The sequence below is a fragment of the Urocitellus parryii genome, chromosome 3 (assembly GCF_045843805.1).
Source record: "Urocitellus parryii isolate mUroPar1 chromosome 3, mUroPar1.hap1, whole genome shotgun sequence".
Taxonomy (NCBI): domain Eukaryota; kingdom Metazoa; phylum Chordata; class Mammalia; order Rodentia; family Sciuridae; genus Urocitellus; species Urocitellus parryii.
Window position 1 is genome coordinate 202,358,770 of NC_135533.1, and position 13,813 is coordinate 202,372,582.

General features: G+C 57.8%; 2 protein-coding genes across 6 annotated transcripts in view; one reads left to right on the forward strand and one right to left on the reverse strand.

The window, feature by feature from the left end:
* Ptpn23 (protein tyrosine phosphatase non-receptor type 23) overlaps positions 1-4,027 on the forward strand; it is a 29,355-nt gene extending 25,328 nt beyond the window's left edge. For all 3 annotated transcript variants that reach the window (XM_026389854.2, XM_026389856.2, XM_026389855.2), the window contains 8 exons: positions 72-223; positions 315-494; positions 567-2,310; positions 2,404-2,588; positions 2,704-2,808; positions 2,887-3,025; positions 3,114-3,227; positions 3,294-4,027. In XM_026389854.2, coding sequence (XP_026245639.1) covers positions 72-223; positions 315-494; positions 567-2,310; positions 2,404-2,588; positions 2,704-2,808; positions 2,887-3,025; positions 3,114-3,227; positions 3,294-3,782 — 3,108 coding nt within the window. In that variant the 3' untranslated portion in view covers positions 3,783-4,027. The remainder of the gene's footprint in view (positions 1-71; positions 224-314; positions 495-566; positions 2,311-2,403; positions 2,589-2,703; positions 2,809-2,886; positions 3,026-3,113; positions 3,228-3,293) is intronic.
* Positions 4,028-4,124: 97 nt separating this feature from the next.
* Positions 4,125-13,813, reverse strand: part of Scap (SREBF chaperone) — a 55,250-nt gene continuing 45,561 nt past the window's right edge. For all 3 annotated transcript variants that reach the window (XM_026389954.2, XM_077796299.1, XM_077796298.1), the window contains exons 10-24: positions 12,695-12,807; positions 11,706-11,800; positions 10,178-10,276; positions 9,824-10,042; positions 8,746-9,122; positions 8,072-8,260; positions 7,796-7,997; positions 7,610-7,725; positions 6,993-7,509; positions 6,833-6,918; positions 5,419-5,501; positions 5,169-5,335; positions 4,956-5,036; positions 4,625-4,831; positions 4,125-4,538 (exon numbers count right to left, since the gene is read on the reverse strand). In XM_026389954.2, the coding sequence (XP_026245739.2) occupies positions 4,293-4,538; positions 4,625-4,831; positions 4,956-5,036; positions 5,169-5,335; positions 5,419-5,501; positions 6,833-6,918; positions 6,993-7,509; positions 7,610-7,725; positions 7,796-7,997; positions 8,072-8,260; positions 8,746-9,122; positions 9,824-10,042; positions 10,178-10,276; positions 11,706-11,800; positions 12,695-12,807 (2,797 nt within the window). In that variant the 3' untranslated portion in view covers positions 4,125-4,292. The remainder of the gene's footprint in view (positions 4,539-4,624; positions 4,832-4,955; positions 5,037-5,168; positions 5,336-5,418; positions 5,502-6,832; positions 6,919-6,992; positions 7,510-7,609; positions 7,726-7,795; positions 7,998-8,071; positions 8,261-8,745; positions 9,123-9,823; positions 10,043-10,177; positions 10,277-11,705; positions 11,801-12,694; positions 12,808-13,813) is intronic.

Genomic DNA, 13,813 nt, shown 5'->3' on the forward strand with positions numbered 1-13,813 from the left:
GAGGGGTTTTGCTTCTGGGCTTGTCTCAGATGGTGAGGCCCTGAGTCTCCCTCCCTCCCTCCCTCCCTCAGAAGCTGTTTGAGGAGCAACTGAAGAAGTATGACCAGCTAAGGGTGTACCTCGAGCAGAACCTGGCTGCCCAGGACAATGTCCTTCGTGCACTGACTGAGGCCAATGTGCAATATGCAGCTGTGCGGCGGGTGCTTAGCGAACTAGACCAAAAGTCAGTTGTATTGGCTGTACCCTGGCCTCTGCCCTATCAGGAGCTTGCTTGGTCCTAGTGGTATGCTTCATTTCTGCCCTTCTGCCTGCAGGTGGAACTCTACACTGCAGACCCTGGTGGCCTCCTATGAAGCCTATGAGGACTTGATGAAAAAGTCACAGGAAGGCAAGGACTTCTATGCAGACCTGGAAAGCAAGGTGGCTACCTTGCTGGAACGAGCACAGTCTACCTGCCAGGCCCGAGAGGCCGCCCGCCAGCAGCTCCTAGAGAGGTGGGTATGGCCCAGGTTGTGGCTTGTATTGACCTCCTGAGGGCTGGTCTTACTTCCCTGCTTATCCCACAGGGAGCTGAAGAAGAAGCCGCCACCACGGCCTACAGCCCCAAAGCCACTGCTACCCCGCAGGGAGGAGGGTGAGGTGGTGGAGACAGGAGACCCACCCGAGGAGCTGCGCAGTTTGCCCCCTGACATGATGGCTGGCCCACGGCTGCCTGACACCTTCCTGGGAACTGCTACTCCACTCCGCTTTCCTCCCGGCCCCTTCCCCAGCTCCACAGGGCCAGGACCTCACTATCTCTCAGGCCCCTTACCCCCTGGCACCTACTCAGGCCCTACCCAGCTAATGCAGCCCAGGGCTTCAGGCCCCCCTGCAATGCCCATGGCACCTGGGCCTGCTCTCTACCCAGCCCCTACCTACACACCAGAGATGGGCCTTGTGCCCCGGTCCTCCCCACAGCATGGTGTTGTGAGCAGTCCCTATGGGGGGGTAGGGCCACCCCCAGCAGTTGGTCTGCCTTCAGCCCCACCTCCCCAGTTCTCAGGCCCCGAGTTGGCCATGGCAGTTCGGCCAGCCACCACCACAGTAGATAGTGTCCAGGCCCCCATTTCCAGCCATGCTGCACCCCGGCCAAACCCCACCCCGACTCCTTCCCAGCCATGTTTCCCAGTTCCCCCATCACAGCCCCTGCCCCCACCCTACACCTATCCTATAGGAACCAAGCCACCCCTCACAGCACCCCCAACTCAGCACCATTTTCCTCCTGGCATCCCAACAGGATTTCCAGCCCCCAGGATTACACCCCAGCCTCAGCCTCCACAGGCAGCATTTGGACCTCAGCACCCCCTTCCATTCCAGCATCCACACCTCTTCCCACCCCAGGCCTCAGGACTCATACCGGCACAACCCCTATACCCTTTCACCTCTCAACCTGGTGTCAGCCTGGGGCAGCCACCACCCCCCATGCACACCCAACTCTACCCAGGTCCTTCTCAAGATCCTCTGCCTCCACACTCAGGGGCTTTGCCTTTCCCCAGCCCTGGGCCGCCTCAGCCTCCCCATCCCACCCTGGCATATGGTCCTGCCCCATCTCCTAGGCCCCTGGGCCCCCAGGCAGTCCCCCTCTCCATTCGAGGTCCTCCACCTACTGGCCAGCCCACTCCTAGTCCCCACCTGGTGCCTTCACCTGCTCCATCGCCAGGGCCTGGCCCCGTACCCTCTCGGCCCCCAGCAGCAGAGCCACCGCCGTGCCTGCGCCGAGGCACTGCGGCTGCAGACCTGCTCTCCTCTAGCCCTGAGAGCCAACATGGTGGCACTCAGCCTCCTGGGGGTGGGCAGCCCCTGCTGCAGCCTACCAAGGTGGATGCAGCCGAGGGCCGGCGGCCACAGGCCCTGCGGCTGATCGAGCGGGACCCATATGAGCATCCTGAGAGGCTGCGACAGTTGCAGCAGGAGCTGGAGTCTTTTCGAGGTCAACTGGGGGATGCAGGAGCTCTGGATACAGTCTGGCGGGAGCTGCAAGATGCACAGGAACACGATGCCCGAGGCCGTTCCATTGCCATTGCCCGCTGCTACTCACTGAAGAACAGACACCAGGACGTCATGCCCTATGACAGTAACCGTGTGGTGTTGCGCTCAGGCAAGGATGACTACATCAATGCCAGCTGTGTGGAGGGGCTTTCACCATACTGTCCACCCTTAGTGGCCACCCAGGCCCCACTGCCTGGCACAGCTGCTGACTTCTGGCTCATGGTGCATGAGCAGAAAGTGTCTGTCATTGTCATGCTGGTGTCTGAGGCTGAGATCGAGAAGGTAAGAGGGCGTTTAGGTGGATACCCACAAGGGATGGTGGGTGAGGAACTCTGGAAGACTAGCCCTAATGGTTTCATCCTTTCTGCTCTTAAGCAAAAGGTGGCACGCTACTTCCCCACTGAGAGGGGCCAATCCATGGTGCATGGAGCCCTGAGCTTGGCACTGAGCAGTGTCCGCACCACTGAAACCCACGTGGAACGTGTGCTGAGCCTGCAGTTCCGCGACCAGAGCCTCAAGCGCTCACTTGTGCACCTCCACTTCCCCACTTGGCCTGAATTGTACGTGGGTGGTCACAAGGTTGGGGTGGGGGAAGGCAGCCCACCCCTTGGTTCTGTGAAGGGCATGGGCCTTGGATCAGGCCTGACTCTTCCATAACGCTGCCTTGCCCCACAGAGGCCTGCCCGACAGCCCAGGTAACCTGCTGCGCTTTATCCAGGAGGTACACACACATTACCTGCATCAGCGACCCCTACACACGCCCATCGTTGTGCACTGCAGGTAGCGGTGGGCAGCCTGAGGGTTCCTCCTTCACGGGCTCTTGGCTTGGCCTTACCCCCCCCCCCCTTCTTGCCATAGCTCTGGTGTAGGCCGCACAGGAGCCTTTGCACTGCTCTATGCAGCTGTGCAGGAGGTGGAGGCTGGAAATGGGATCCCCGAGCTGCCTCAGCTGGTGCGGCGCATGCGGCAGCAGAGGAAGCACATGTTGCAGGAGAAAGTGAGTGTGGATGGGTGGGGGCTGGGATGGGCGTCTGCCCTGGGTGTGACGGCTTCTGCTCAGCCAACCAGGCCAAATGCGTCTTCAGCTACACCTCAGGTTCTGCCATGAGGCAGTGGTGAGACACGTGGAGCAGGTCCTGCAACGCCATGGGGTGCCCCCGCCATGTAAAACCTTGGCCAGCATAAGCATCAGCCAGAAGGTAAGGAAGGTTCCCTGGGCTGCTGGGGCTTGTGGATCTCTTTTCTCACCTATTCTGTCTTCTCAGAATCACCTTCCTCAGGACTCCCAGGATCTCGTTCTCGGTGGAGACGTGCCCATCAGTTCCATCCAGGCCACCATTGCCAAGCTCAGCATCCGGCCTCCTGGGGGCTCGGATTCCCCTGCTGCCAACGTGTGTGGCCCTGCCGAGACTCCAGGCCCACCGCCATCTAGCTTCCCAGAGCCAACCCCCATCCCAGTCCCACCACCCTCCTCCCCACCCCCCATTTCTTCACCCCTGCCCGAAGCCCCCCAGCCTGAGGAGGAACAGCCAGTAGCTGAAACCCCCAGCTTAGGGCCCCCCTCCTCCTCCCTGGAGCTGCTAGCCTCCTTGACCCCAGAGGCCTTCTCCCTGGACAGCTCCTTGAGAGGAAAACAGCGGATGAGCAAGCAGAACTTCTTGCAAGCCCATAATGGGCAGGGTCTACGGGCTGCCCGGCCCACTGACGACCCGCTGAGCCTTCTGGATCCACTCTGGACACTGAACAAGACCTGAACAGCAGGCTTTGCCTGCCTGGTCCACACACTACGTCATCTCTTCCACCCAAACGCCACGAGGCTTCTGTGGGTGGGCACAGTCTCTTAACTCCCATTCCTGCTGCCTTTAGCCCCACCAGGCCCAGCCGGCAGCCCTGTTGGGTAGAGATACTTAAGGCCCTGGGCCAGGTTCTGCTCCTTTGTGAGACTTGACAATTTTCCAGCTCTTTGCTATTGAACTAAAATAAACGAACCTGTTCTGGTGTAGTGTCTGAGTCTGCCAACTTGGGACCAAACCCAAGCAACCCTTGCTTTCTGCATCTCTGAGGAAGGGAGACAAGTAGCTCAAGCCCCTAACACGTGGTTTTTTAAAAAGTTTAATATCGCAGACAGGAACTGCTGCCACAAGACAACTCTGCTCCTGCCCTTAGTACAGGTCCAGTGCGTCGGCCCCTCATAGCACCCCAGCCCTGCTTGGGCAAGAGGCCCCCATGCAGCCAGCTGAGGTGGGGGTGTCTCAGCTGCCTGCTCAGTCCAGTTTCTCCAGCACAGAGGGCACATATACCAGGCTGAGCTCACTGCCGAAGTTGCAGACAATGGCAGCATTGTCCAGCACCAGGATCTGGCGGGCCGGCTGGGCCTCGCTGTTCTTTCCCAAGTAGACTGTCTGTAACAGGTCCCCGTAGTTTAGGTCCCAAAAGGAGACGCAGCCCTGGCCACCGGTCACCAGAAGGCTATCTGAGATGACACCCAAACTTGCGCCACAGCCCAGGTCCTAAAGGCAAGGCCAGGAGAGGATCAGTGTCTTGAGTCTTTTCTCTAAAGCACCTGGAACCCTAGGCCCGGCCCCCACCTGCCTACCTGCTGAATGGAGTAGAGTTTGATGCCCGTGCTGCGGTCCCAGATGCTGATGAGGTCATCTAGGCCACTACTGATGACGCAGGAAGTGGTACAGGTGAGGGACGTGACATCCCCACGGTGAGCAAACATGTGGCTCACCCGGCTGCCAGTCAGTACGTCCCATAGGCATATGGCCCCATCTTGTCCTCCACTGGCCAGCACCATGGTCTGGGGGAAGAAGCAAGGGAGCTGGTCACTATGGTGGACCACCTTTGTCAATAAGCATGTTCCAGTGGGTGGGGTCGTTACTTCTTCCTGGAATAGAAAATAGGACCCTAGCTTTGTCCCTCACCTGGTCAACATACACAGAAGTGATGGCTCCTGAGTGGCCCTGCAGGGTGAAGAGGCAGCACGAATCCTCCAGACGGAACACCTGGGACAGGAATGAGCAGGCTGTCATGTCTGGGATTTCCCAAGTTACACTTTGGCCTCAAAGTGCCTCCGTCATTCCTGTAGTACTCCAGCACCCCCAAGCCCCAGACACACGTGCACGCACACTACCCACTCTCAGCGTGTGGTCTTGGCTCCCAGTCACCAGGCGCCCTGCAGCAGCTTTCAGGGCTGTGATGGGTTTCTGGTGTGCACAGGGCACTGTGTGGGTGAGGCGAAAGGCCACGGAGTCACTACTGCTGTACACGGGGGATGAGGAAGAACTGCCTCGCCCTGGAGTCCCTAAAGAAAATGGGCCAAGTGTGTAAAAGGCAGCTGTCTGCACCCCCAGCATCCACCCACCCACCTGCCCCAGACCCTCTGACCTCTGAACTGCAGGGGGCTGAGTGCAGTGTGGGTCTCCAAGGAGAAGAAATCAAGGGAACCGTTGAGCCGAGCAGCCACAATCCTGGAAGAGAATAGCAGGGTGGCTCCCCCTCAGTGAGAGATGGAAACAACCAAGACAAAAGGCCAGTTCAGGAAGTGACAGGAGGGACTATGACCAAGAGGACAACACAAGGTGCTGAAAATATTTGTTGGAGCCTGAGTGTTTAAATTGTAACTCCTATTAGCCTCTTTCTGCCTCTCAGTTTCTTCATCTATGAAACGGGGACAATAGTGCCCACCTCACAGGGTGGCTGTGAGATTTAAATGACCTAAATGTGTAAGGTGATACCTAGTGAATGTCACGTCCAGCTGTAAAAACAAAAATAAGTGGAGGAGCCCCAGACATTTCTGAGAAGGCAAACAGGACCTACAGCCACAGGGGCTGCTGTCTGTCTCATCATGTAAAAGCAGTTTTGACCTCCACATAGCCCACTGTTCCTTTTTCCATGAAAAAACAAAGGATTTTCTTTTCTCCCAAGAATTCCTAGCCATAGTCTGACAGGGATAGGTACGTTTGCCCAGTGGCCCCAAAATCATGGAATGGAGGTTTAAAAAAAAACAGCTTACTCCAGCATGTCTACAACCTGTGCCCATGGGGAGGGGAAAGGGGTGAGGACACAGCCAGCGGGAACCTTTGGGGTGACACAAGACTGCACTTTCCTAAGAAAAGCAGCAAGGGAGGATATCTCACAAGCTTGGGGGCAAAGGTCTGCAAGATTCCCAGTGTTGCAGGAAAAAGCAGCAGCAGCCAGGGCAGACACCAAGAGAGCTAAGGCGGGTGGGCCTCCCCAACTCCAAAGGAAAAATGGCTCCCCCCTACAGGGTGACGCCATCTACAGCCAGTCTTTGAAGGACAAGCTGGCTTGCAACAGGTGAAGACCTGTTTGTTGGCCATGGCCTGAGTCCATAAGCTCACAGGTGGAGCCCCTGGGAGTGTGTGTAGAGAGAGGAGTCAGGAACACCCTCAATAAGAGGGTGCCGAGGGGCAAGAGGAACAGGAGGGAGGGATGAAAGAGGGGCAGCAGCCAGGACCCAAGTAAGAGTTTTAACAAAGTTGTTCTGAAAATGGATTCTCTGCAAGTAAAAAATGCAGCTGAGGCCCATACTGGTTGGTATGGATCAGGTTCTAAGAAACACTGACTTTGGAAGGGTGAAAAAAAGAACACTGTCCTCACTGCCAGTTGTGACAGTGGCTGTGGGCCCTGTTGCAAGCACATCACACCCCAAAACTCTTATTTAGTCACCACCCCTCTGTACCAGGTGGACAGGTGTGGGGCTGGGCACCAGAAAGGAAGTCAAGTTCCATGCCAGTAGAGGGCAGCCAGGGGCCAGCAGGCAGCCCAGCACACTTACCTTCTGTCCAGGAAGACCAGGGCTGTGATGCCAGAGGAGCCCTCTTCACTGCTGCAACACAGCACACCCTCAATGGCGTCCCACACCTGCAAGCCAGGAGGGGTGAGTACTACGCAGCAGGAAGGCCTTCAAGCCCTGCTCGGATAGACCCTGGGCTCACCTCCAACCGGCCACTGCTCCGCCCGACCACGATGAGGTTGCCCTGCAGTTCCAAGCTCCATATGGAGCCATCCGCACTGGGGGCCCAGGCAGAAGGGGAGCCCTTCTCAGGAGAGCCCCCTTCGTTCTCAGGGGCTAGAGGCAGCATGGGTCCGGGCGAGGGTGGGCGCAGGGTTGGCGTGCGCACAGTGGCCAGCGGTTCTTCCTGGTACACCCGCTGTACCAGGCGGCTGAAGTCATAACCTGGGACATCCCGAGTGCGGCTGCAACCCGCACGGTGCCGGGGTTCAGGCTGAGCTGGGTCAGAGGCATGCGGCTGTGCTGAGAAGTTGGTGTCAATTAAGCAAGTGAGGTCTGGCTGGTCCCCAAAAAGGGCAGGTGTTGGAGGGCCCCGAGGGCGGTGTCGCAGTGGGGGGCTGTGTCCGAGCTCCTCCGGGCCAGCCTTCCCGTTGTCTGACAGCCGCTCCCAGCTCTCCTGGGCCTCAAACACGCTGTTGCTGCCACTGTCCCTGCGCTGCCTGTTGGGAGGGGGCCAAGAGGATAAGGTGAAATGGGGACGCACAGCAGGGTCCGGGGCAGAGCACCAGACGACTGAGGACACAAGGGGACAGCACCTACCCCTGGCGCGGGATGCGGGTGATGCAATCTCCGGTCTGCGCGTCCCACACACAGATTCGGCCGGCCAGGCAGCAGCTCACCAGCAGCATGCCATCACTGGCCAGGCACTCGATGTCCTGCAGGAACAGGAAATGTTGGCACAGGCTGTGCCCAGACAGGTGGCCCGCCCATGCACCCACTGCTCACCATGAGATGGCCACGCAGCACCAGTGGCAGGATCTCCGTCTCAGGAGGTGTGTAGCCATAGTCATCACAGGGCAGCTCCCCGCGCCGTCGACGACCAGGGCCGGAGCCAGGCTGTCCGTAGTTGCGCGGGCAGAGGACGCGGTAGAGACAGAGCAACAGCAGCACCAGGAGGATGCCAGCGGCCAGCCCCAGTGCTGCCACCCTGTGTGGGAGGGGTGTGAGCCTGGCCTGTCAAACACCAAGGGCCCACCCCACCTTACCTCGTCCTGTCCTTACTTGTACAAGGTAACGTCACGGTGGGCCTGAACCCCACCAGGCACTCTGGGTTCACTCTCCCAGAGTCCCATGGGCACTGGCCCAGGTGGGGCCCAGGCGCTGCGGCCATCCTGTGGGTGCCGTCCTTCCAGAGCCTCCCTTGGGTTCAGACGCAGTGTGACTGGGATGACTGGCAGCAGGCTGATGTACCTGGGAGCAAGCAGCAGGGACCACTCACTGGTTCTCCTGCCATTGTCCACCAGCCATGTCCCCTCCCTACTCTCCACCCAGGACGACTACTACTCCCCAACTAGTCCTCTCAGCATGCAGGATGGAGACAGGGGTGGACGCTCTGTTCTGGCACCCTAACCCCTGGCTCCTTCCCAGACACTAGCAGCCAAGCAGCCATCAGGGCCATGTAAGTAACTCCCTCACCCTGCCAGGCAGAGTGGGTGAGTCTCTTCCTGCCCAGGGGAAGAAGGAGCAATCAATCAATCAATCACTCCTCAGAGCCAGGACTCAAGGCCCCCCTCTCAAGTGGTGGCTGCTGAGAGCTCCCATTCCCATATCTCAATCTTGAATTGTTTTACTTGAAATTCAATGCAGAATTCAACCCAGTGGATCTCCCACCTGAGGGGGAGGGGTTGGCAAGCCGACCACCAAGTGAGAGGGGCAGGCAGCACAGCCCAGCTCACCTTTTGGCTAGCGTGATGTTGTAGTAGCTGAAGAGCGTGGGCCAGTGGCGAAAGGACAATTTCCTCCACAGTTCCTCATCCTCGGGCCCCCAGGTTACCTCTGGAACTGGGCTGTCATGTACACCCTCTGCTGGACCCACACGCTCAGATGGCTCGCCTGGCAATGTCTGGTTCTCAGGTAGCTTGGGAGCATCAGGTGGAAAGAGGGAGAAGGCAGGATCCGGGTGGCTGGCAGGAAGCATGCCACTAGGCACAGGCATGGGCGCCAGGGCGCCCTCTCCCAGGGGGCTCTGTTCTGTCACCTGGGCAGCAAGGTAGGTACGCAGTCCTGCTGGGTCTGTGTACACCAGGACTCCAATCCAGACAACGGTGCCAGCCTGCAGAGGGGCATCAGGGCTCAGGGACCTCTGGCCTGGGTGTATAGAGAGATCATACAGGCCCTGGCCTGTCCTCTCCTTCTGCCTCCTCAAGTCCCCTCCTAGTGCCACCTGCAGGTAGTTGCTACTGGAGGGGCCTGGAAATCTCTGGAGCACCTTTAGCCTTGACACAGAACTCCCTCAACCCTAACCTCCCCCTCAGCTAGGGCTAAAGAGCTGCCACCACTCCCAGGTCAGCATGGCCAGAGGACCAGTTTGCCTGACCCACTACGGAGGCCTCAGCCTCACTCCCCTCTCCCTCCAGCTTCTCAGGACAGGTGCTGCCGGCCTGGCCCAGCTGGTGATCTATTTTGCCTAGCATTCTCTGCTGCCTGCAAGTTATACAGCAGCCAAGGAACCACACCCAGGAAATACGATTGCCACATGGTGGTTCCAGTCCAGAGCACTCTGTCTTGCGGGCTCTAGTTCTAGGTCACTTATCTAGCTGATGGCCCTGGAGCTCCTTCTTCCACAGGTGCACAGGTAGGCTTATCTCCTCAGAGACCACCAGGATCTGGGCAGGGAGGGCACAGTGGGCAGCTCCCAAGGCCAGGCTTCAAGGGGCCACTAGGGCCTAAGGAGCACCCCTCCCCTTCAAGGCAAAGGGCGACACCCCAAGGGAATCTAGTGCTGGCATCCCAGAGGGCAGGGCAGGCACGTACCATGATGAGACGCTGTGCCAGGCGGGTACGGGCCAGGAAGTAGATGACACGCAGCCTCTTGGGGAGCCGCAGGTTTCGGAAGGAAGATGGTTGCAGTGTGATGGTATGGGGTGTGGACGGCCGCACAGCTAGTTGCCTCTCCTGGCGTGCCAGCCGCCCGCCAGGCTTGGCTGGGGGCAGGCAGGCCTCTGGGGGCAGTCGCTTGTTCAGGTCCGCTAGCTGTGGGGCAATAGTCAGGCCTGAGTGCTGTCCAGAGACTGCCTGTGTGGAAGCACTGCCTAGGCCTGGGGTCTGCCCCTCTCTCACCCAGAGGCTCCCTGGAGGGCGGGAAGGGTGGAGCTCAGCCACTCCTACCTCCATTCGGCGAATGTCAATAGACAGGACGGTGGTGAAGAACAGCATCTGGAGGAAGAAGTCAGACACCAGGCCCACGACAGCGAAGAGACAGAACTCCTAGATGAGAACACACAAGGGGCACCATGACTGCATGGCAGGGAGCCCAGAGAGGCAACTTCCTGGCCACAGGCATCTCAGAAACTGCAAGGGAGTGGCAGGAAGGGCACAGGAGAGGCAGAGAGATGCTGATGCTATGCTCTGAACATGGAGCAGCTTGGGAGGGAGAGACCAGCTGCTCACCCCATCACCACCAGGGGGCAGCGCAGATCCCTCAACCCTCTCCAAAGGACTGGGAAAGGTGGTGCCCTCCCTGAATCTTCCTGTCCCCAGAGAGAGGAGGGCCTGATCCACCTTGGAAATCTCTGGGCCCATCAGCCTGCTCCCCAAAGCACCCTCCCTCCCACTGAGCCCTGACCCTGATCACATGCCACAAGTCTAGCAAAAGTTCAGGGCTGTCCCAATTTCAGGGCTCTCAGAACACTTCCTGGCTGGTAACTGTACTGGACCAATGAAAGGAGAGGGCAGGAGGGATTTATTCTGCCATAAAACTGAAAAAAGTGTTCTCTCTGCTCCCCACGTCCTGTCTAGGGATGGCATGTTCTGGGATTTCCATTTTCCTCCCCTTCCCTGGTCTGTACGTTAAGATGACAGGGTGTGACATACAGTGGTTCTAGAGGTTCAGGATTGCAGACACTGTGATTTTTTGAGGAGGAAAAGCCTGGGGCCCTTGTGCTTTCTTCTCTATCCCCACAACTGAAGGAGGGCACTTTGCTAAGGGCAAGGGGTCACTGTACTATGGGTGGCAGTCCACCCCCAGGGAGACCAGGTCATGATGCATCTGGAGGCTGCAGCTGTGGGGCAGGATGAGACAGCCAGGGACCAGTTCAGGGACTCCAGTGTTTCTGCCTGAGCAATGGGCAACCAGGGCTGATGAAGTGCATAGCCAGACGCCAGCTTTGCTGGGCCTACAGAGCCTCCTTCTGCTACTGGGCCAAATGGGAGAAAGAAGGTAGGGAAGATTAAGAGGACAGGGTTAGGCTGGACACAGTAGTGCACACCTGTAATCCCAGCAGCTTGGGAGGCTGAGGCAGGAGGATCACGAGTTGAAAGCCAGCCTCAGCAAAAGTGAGGCACTAAGCAACTCAGTGAGTCTCTGTCTCTAAATAAAATACAAAAATAGGGCCGGGGATGTGGCTTAGTGGTCAAGTATTCTTGAGTTCAATCACTGGTAGCCCCCCACCCCCCGGCCAAAAAATAGAGGACAGGTCAAAGGCAGGGACTGCCCAGGTAGGCTCTTGATTCTGTAGCCCAATCAGGATTTACTGAGTGCTGCTGAGCCAGGCATGCCAGAGCCCTCTGCACACTCTGGGAAGGAGTCCCCTCTCATACACCAGGATACTGCTGAAAGAAGGGTACAACCTGCCTCAGCTGCATAGCCCAGCAGTTGGTTCAATGCTCAACCAAGCAGCCGGCCTTGGGGCCTTACCTGGATGGCAGGCACGAGGGTGAAGTAGCCAATGAGGATGATGCCCAACTCGGTTGCCATATTCTTCATGATGGACCAGCTCTCGCTGCTAAGGCCTGCAGAGGGCAATAACGGCATGGATGGGGGCAATATAGGACCTCCCTGTGCTCCGTGTCTGCACACCGCCTCATGGTCCACAGAAGAGCAGAGGCATGGGAAGGGGGCCCAGCCTACTGAAGCTACAGGGCAGAGCTACAGCCATCAGAGGGAGAAGCAGGGTCCTGAGGAAAGGCAAGGATCACTACTCTAAGCACACAGAACCTCCATGTGCTTATCCTGTCTGGTCAGCATGGGTGACCTCTGCGTGCCCACCAGTGGCAGAGTGGCTGGAATGGAGGACTAGCTGGCTCTTCCATGGCAAGTCCCTGGTCCCCACGCTATCACACTGTTGCCTCAATAAGGCTCTGAGTGCTATGGAGTAGGGACTATTTCGCCTCATCTCTTCATGACCCCTGTGCAGGGTCTGGCCTGTTAGACACAGAGGTTGGATGAATGAATGAACGAACAGCCAGTTCCAGCCTGTTCCTCACATACATGGGGTTTAGGAAGAGGCTGCTCAAGAGACCAGACATCCCGGGACAGGCTCTTGCTTTTCTCACTTTTCACAGAAATCCCAATCCCCAGCTCCCCGCTGTGAGGTCAGCTGTAGAGGCAGCACTTCCAGAGTGACAGCCCGGTAGAGTGAGGCAGGAAAACACTAGCATTGGTCCAGATGCAAGGTCACCACCAACCATGACCTCTGCAGCAGAGTCTGGTTTGCTCTCTTACTGACCCATGAACCAGGACAAGCAATGTCCAGTGACCCCATGGTTCCTTGGGGCACCTGGTAACAAGCTGTCCAGGCCTGCTGGCCCGCTGAGTGCTATGTTGGCAGCCAGAGCTGGGCAGATTCCAAGGGCTCCATCTCCTCAGGGGAACACTAGCAAGAGGAACAGGGGCCCACGCGTTACCTTGGGCAATCCGCAGCTTCACCTCGAGGTCCACTGGGGTCGAGACCACCGACTTAGTGAGCACCAGCACATTCTCTAGCCCGATAACCACCACCAGGTACGGGAAGATCTCACTGGGAATGGAGGAGGAGATGGTGAGGGACAGTGCTGTGGCAGGCTCCAAAACAGTGCTGGTTTTCACAGGGTTCAAGCCTCAGGAGGCTCCGGGGTTTCCAGCTTGTAGTGGAGGTTGCCGAGCAGCTCCCACAGGCACAGGGTGAAACCCTCCCTGCCTTGCCCTCACACGCCAGGGCCTCTGTCCATATAGCTCTCGGCTTTTAGGCAGGTTCAAAGCCTTGCCAAGGCACCAACAATCATGCCAGTCCTCCCACCAGCACAGGAGGAGGAGAGCGACCGTCCCACTGCCATGCCACGCAGACTCTGCTGGCTAGAGCAGTGACTGCCACCAAGACCCACACAACAACTCTAGGCCCAGCCACCATCTGAACTAAAGGAAAGGGTAAAAAACGACCTAAAGCCTTTGCTCACAAGCTGCATTTGGAGAACAACAACTGCTCCTAAAGGACACCTCCAGGTAGCTGAGCCAGGGTCACGCTACTCCTGACAGACTCCAAGAAGATGGAAGTGAGGAGGGGTCTCAGGCAGGGATGAGAGAAAGGAAAGAAGAAAAAGAGAAAGGCTTGGGAAAGGAAGTAGGAGTTCCACTGACAAGGAAGTGACAGAAACAACACAAAGCCACTCTTCTGTAGAGTGCTTGCCTGGCACATGCGAAACCCTGAGTTCTATCCTCCAAACCACAAAATAAATGGAAGGAAGGGAGGGAGTAGGTAAGGGAGGGAAGAAGGACCTTTGGTCATTTTTGCTATAACCAGGCAGATAAGCCTAGATCAGGGACGGACCAGTGGGTCAGTAACACTAACAGGCAGGCAGAGCCAGTCAGAGAGGAGGGGACCAAAGCCTGAGAACAAACAGGGGAGGGCTTCCAGACTGACTCACAGAGGAAAAGCAAGGGCAGAACAAGTACTACTGACAAAGGTGACGAGCGAGTTACAGTCATGTCTTTGACTAAGCTCACTCTAAGCCTACTCTCTGATTTGGCATGTTAAATCTCTTAACAGT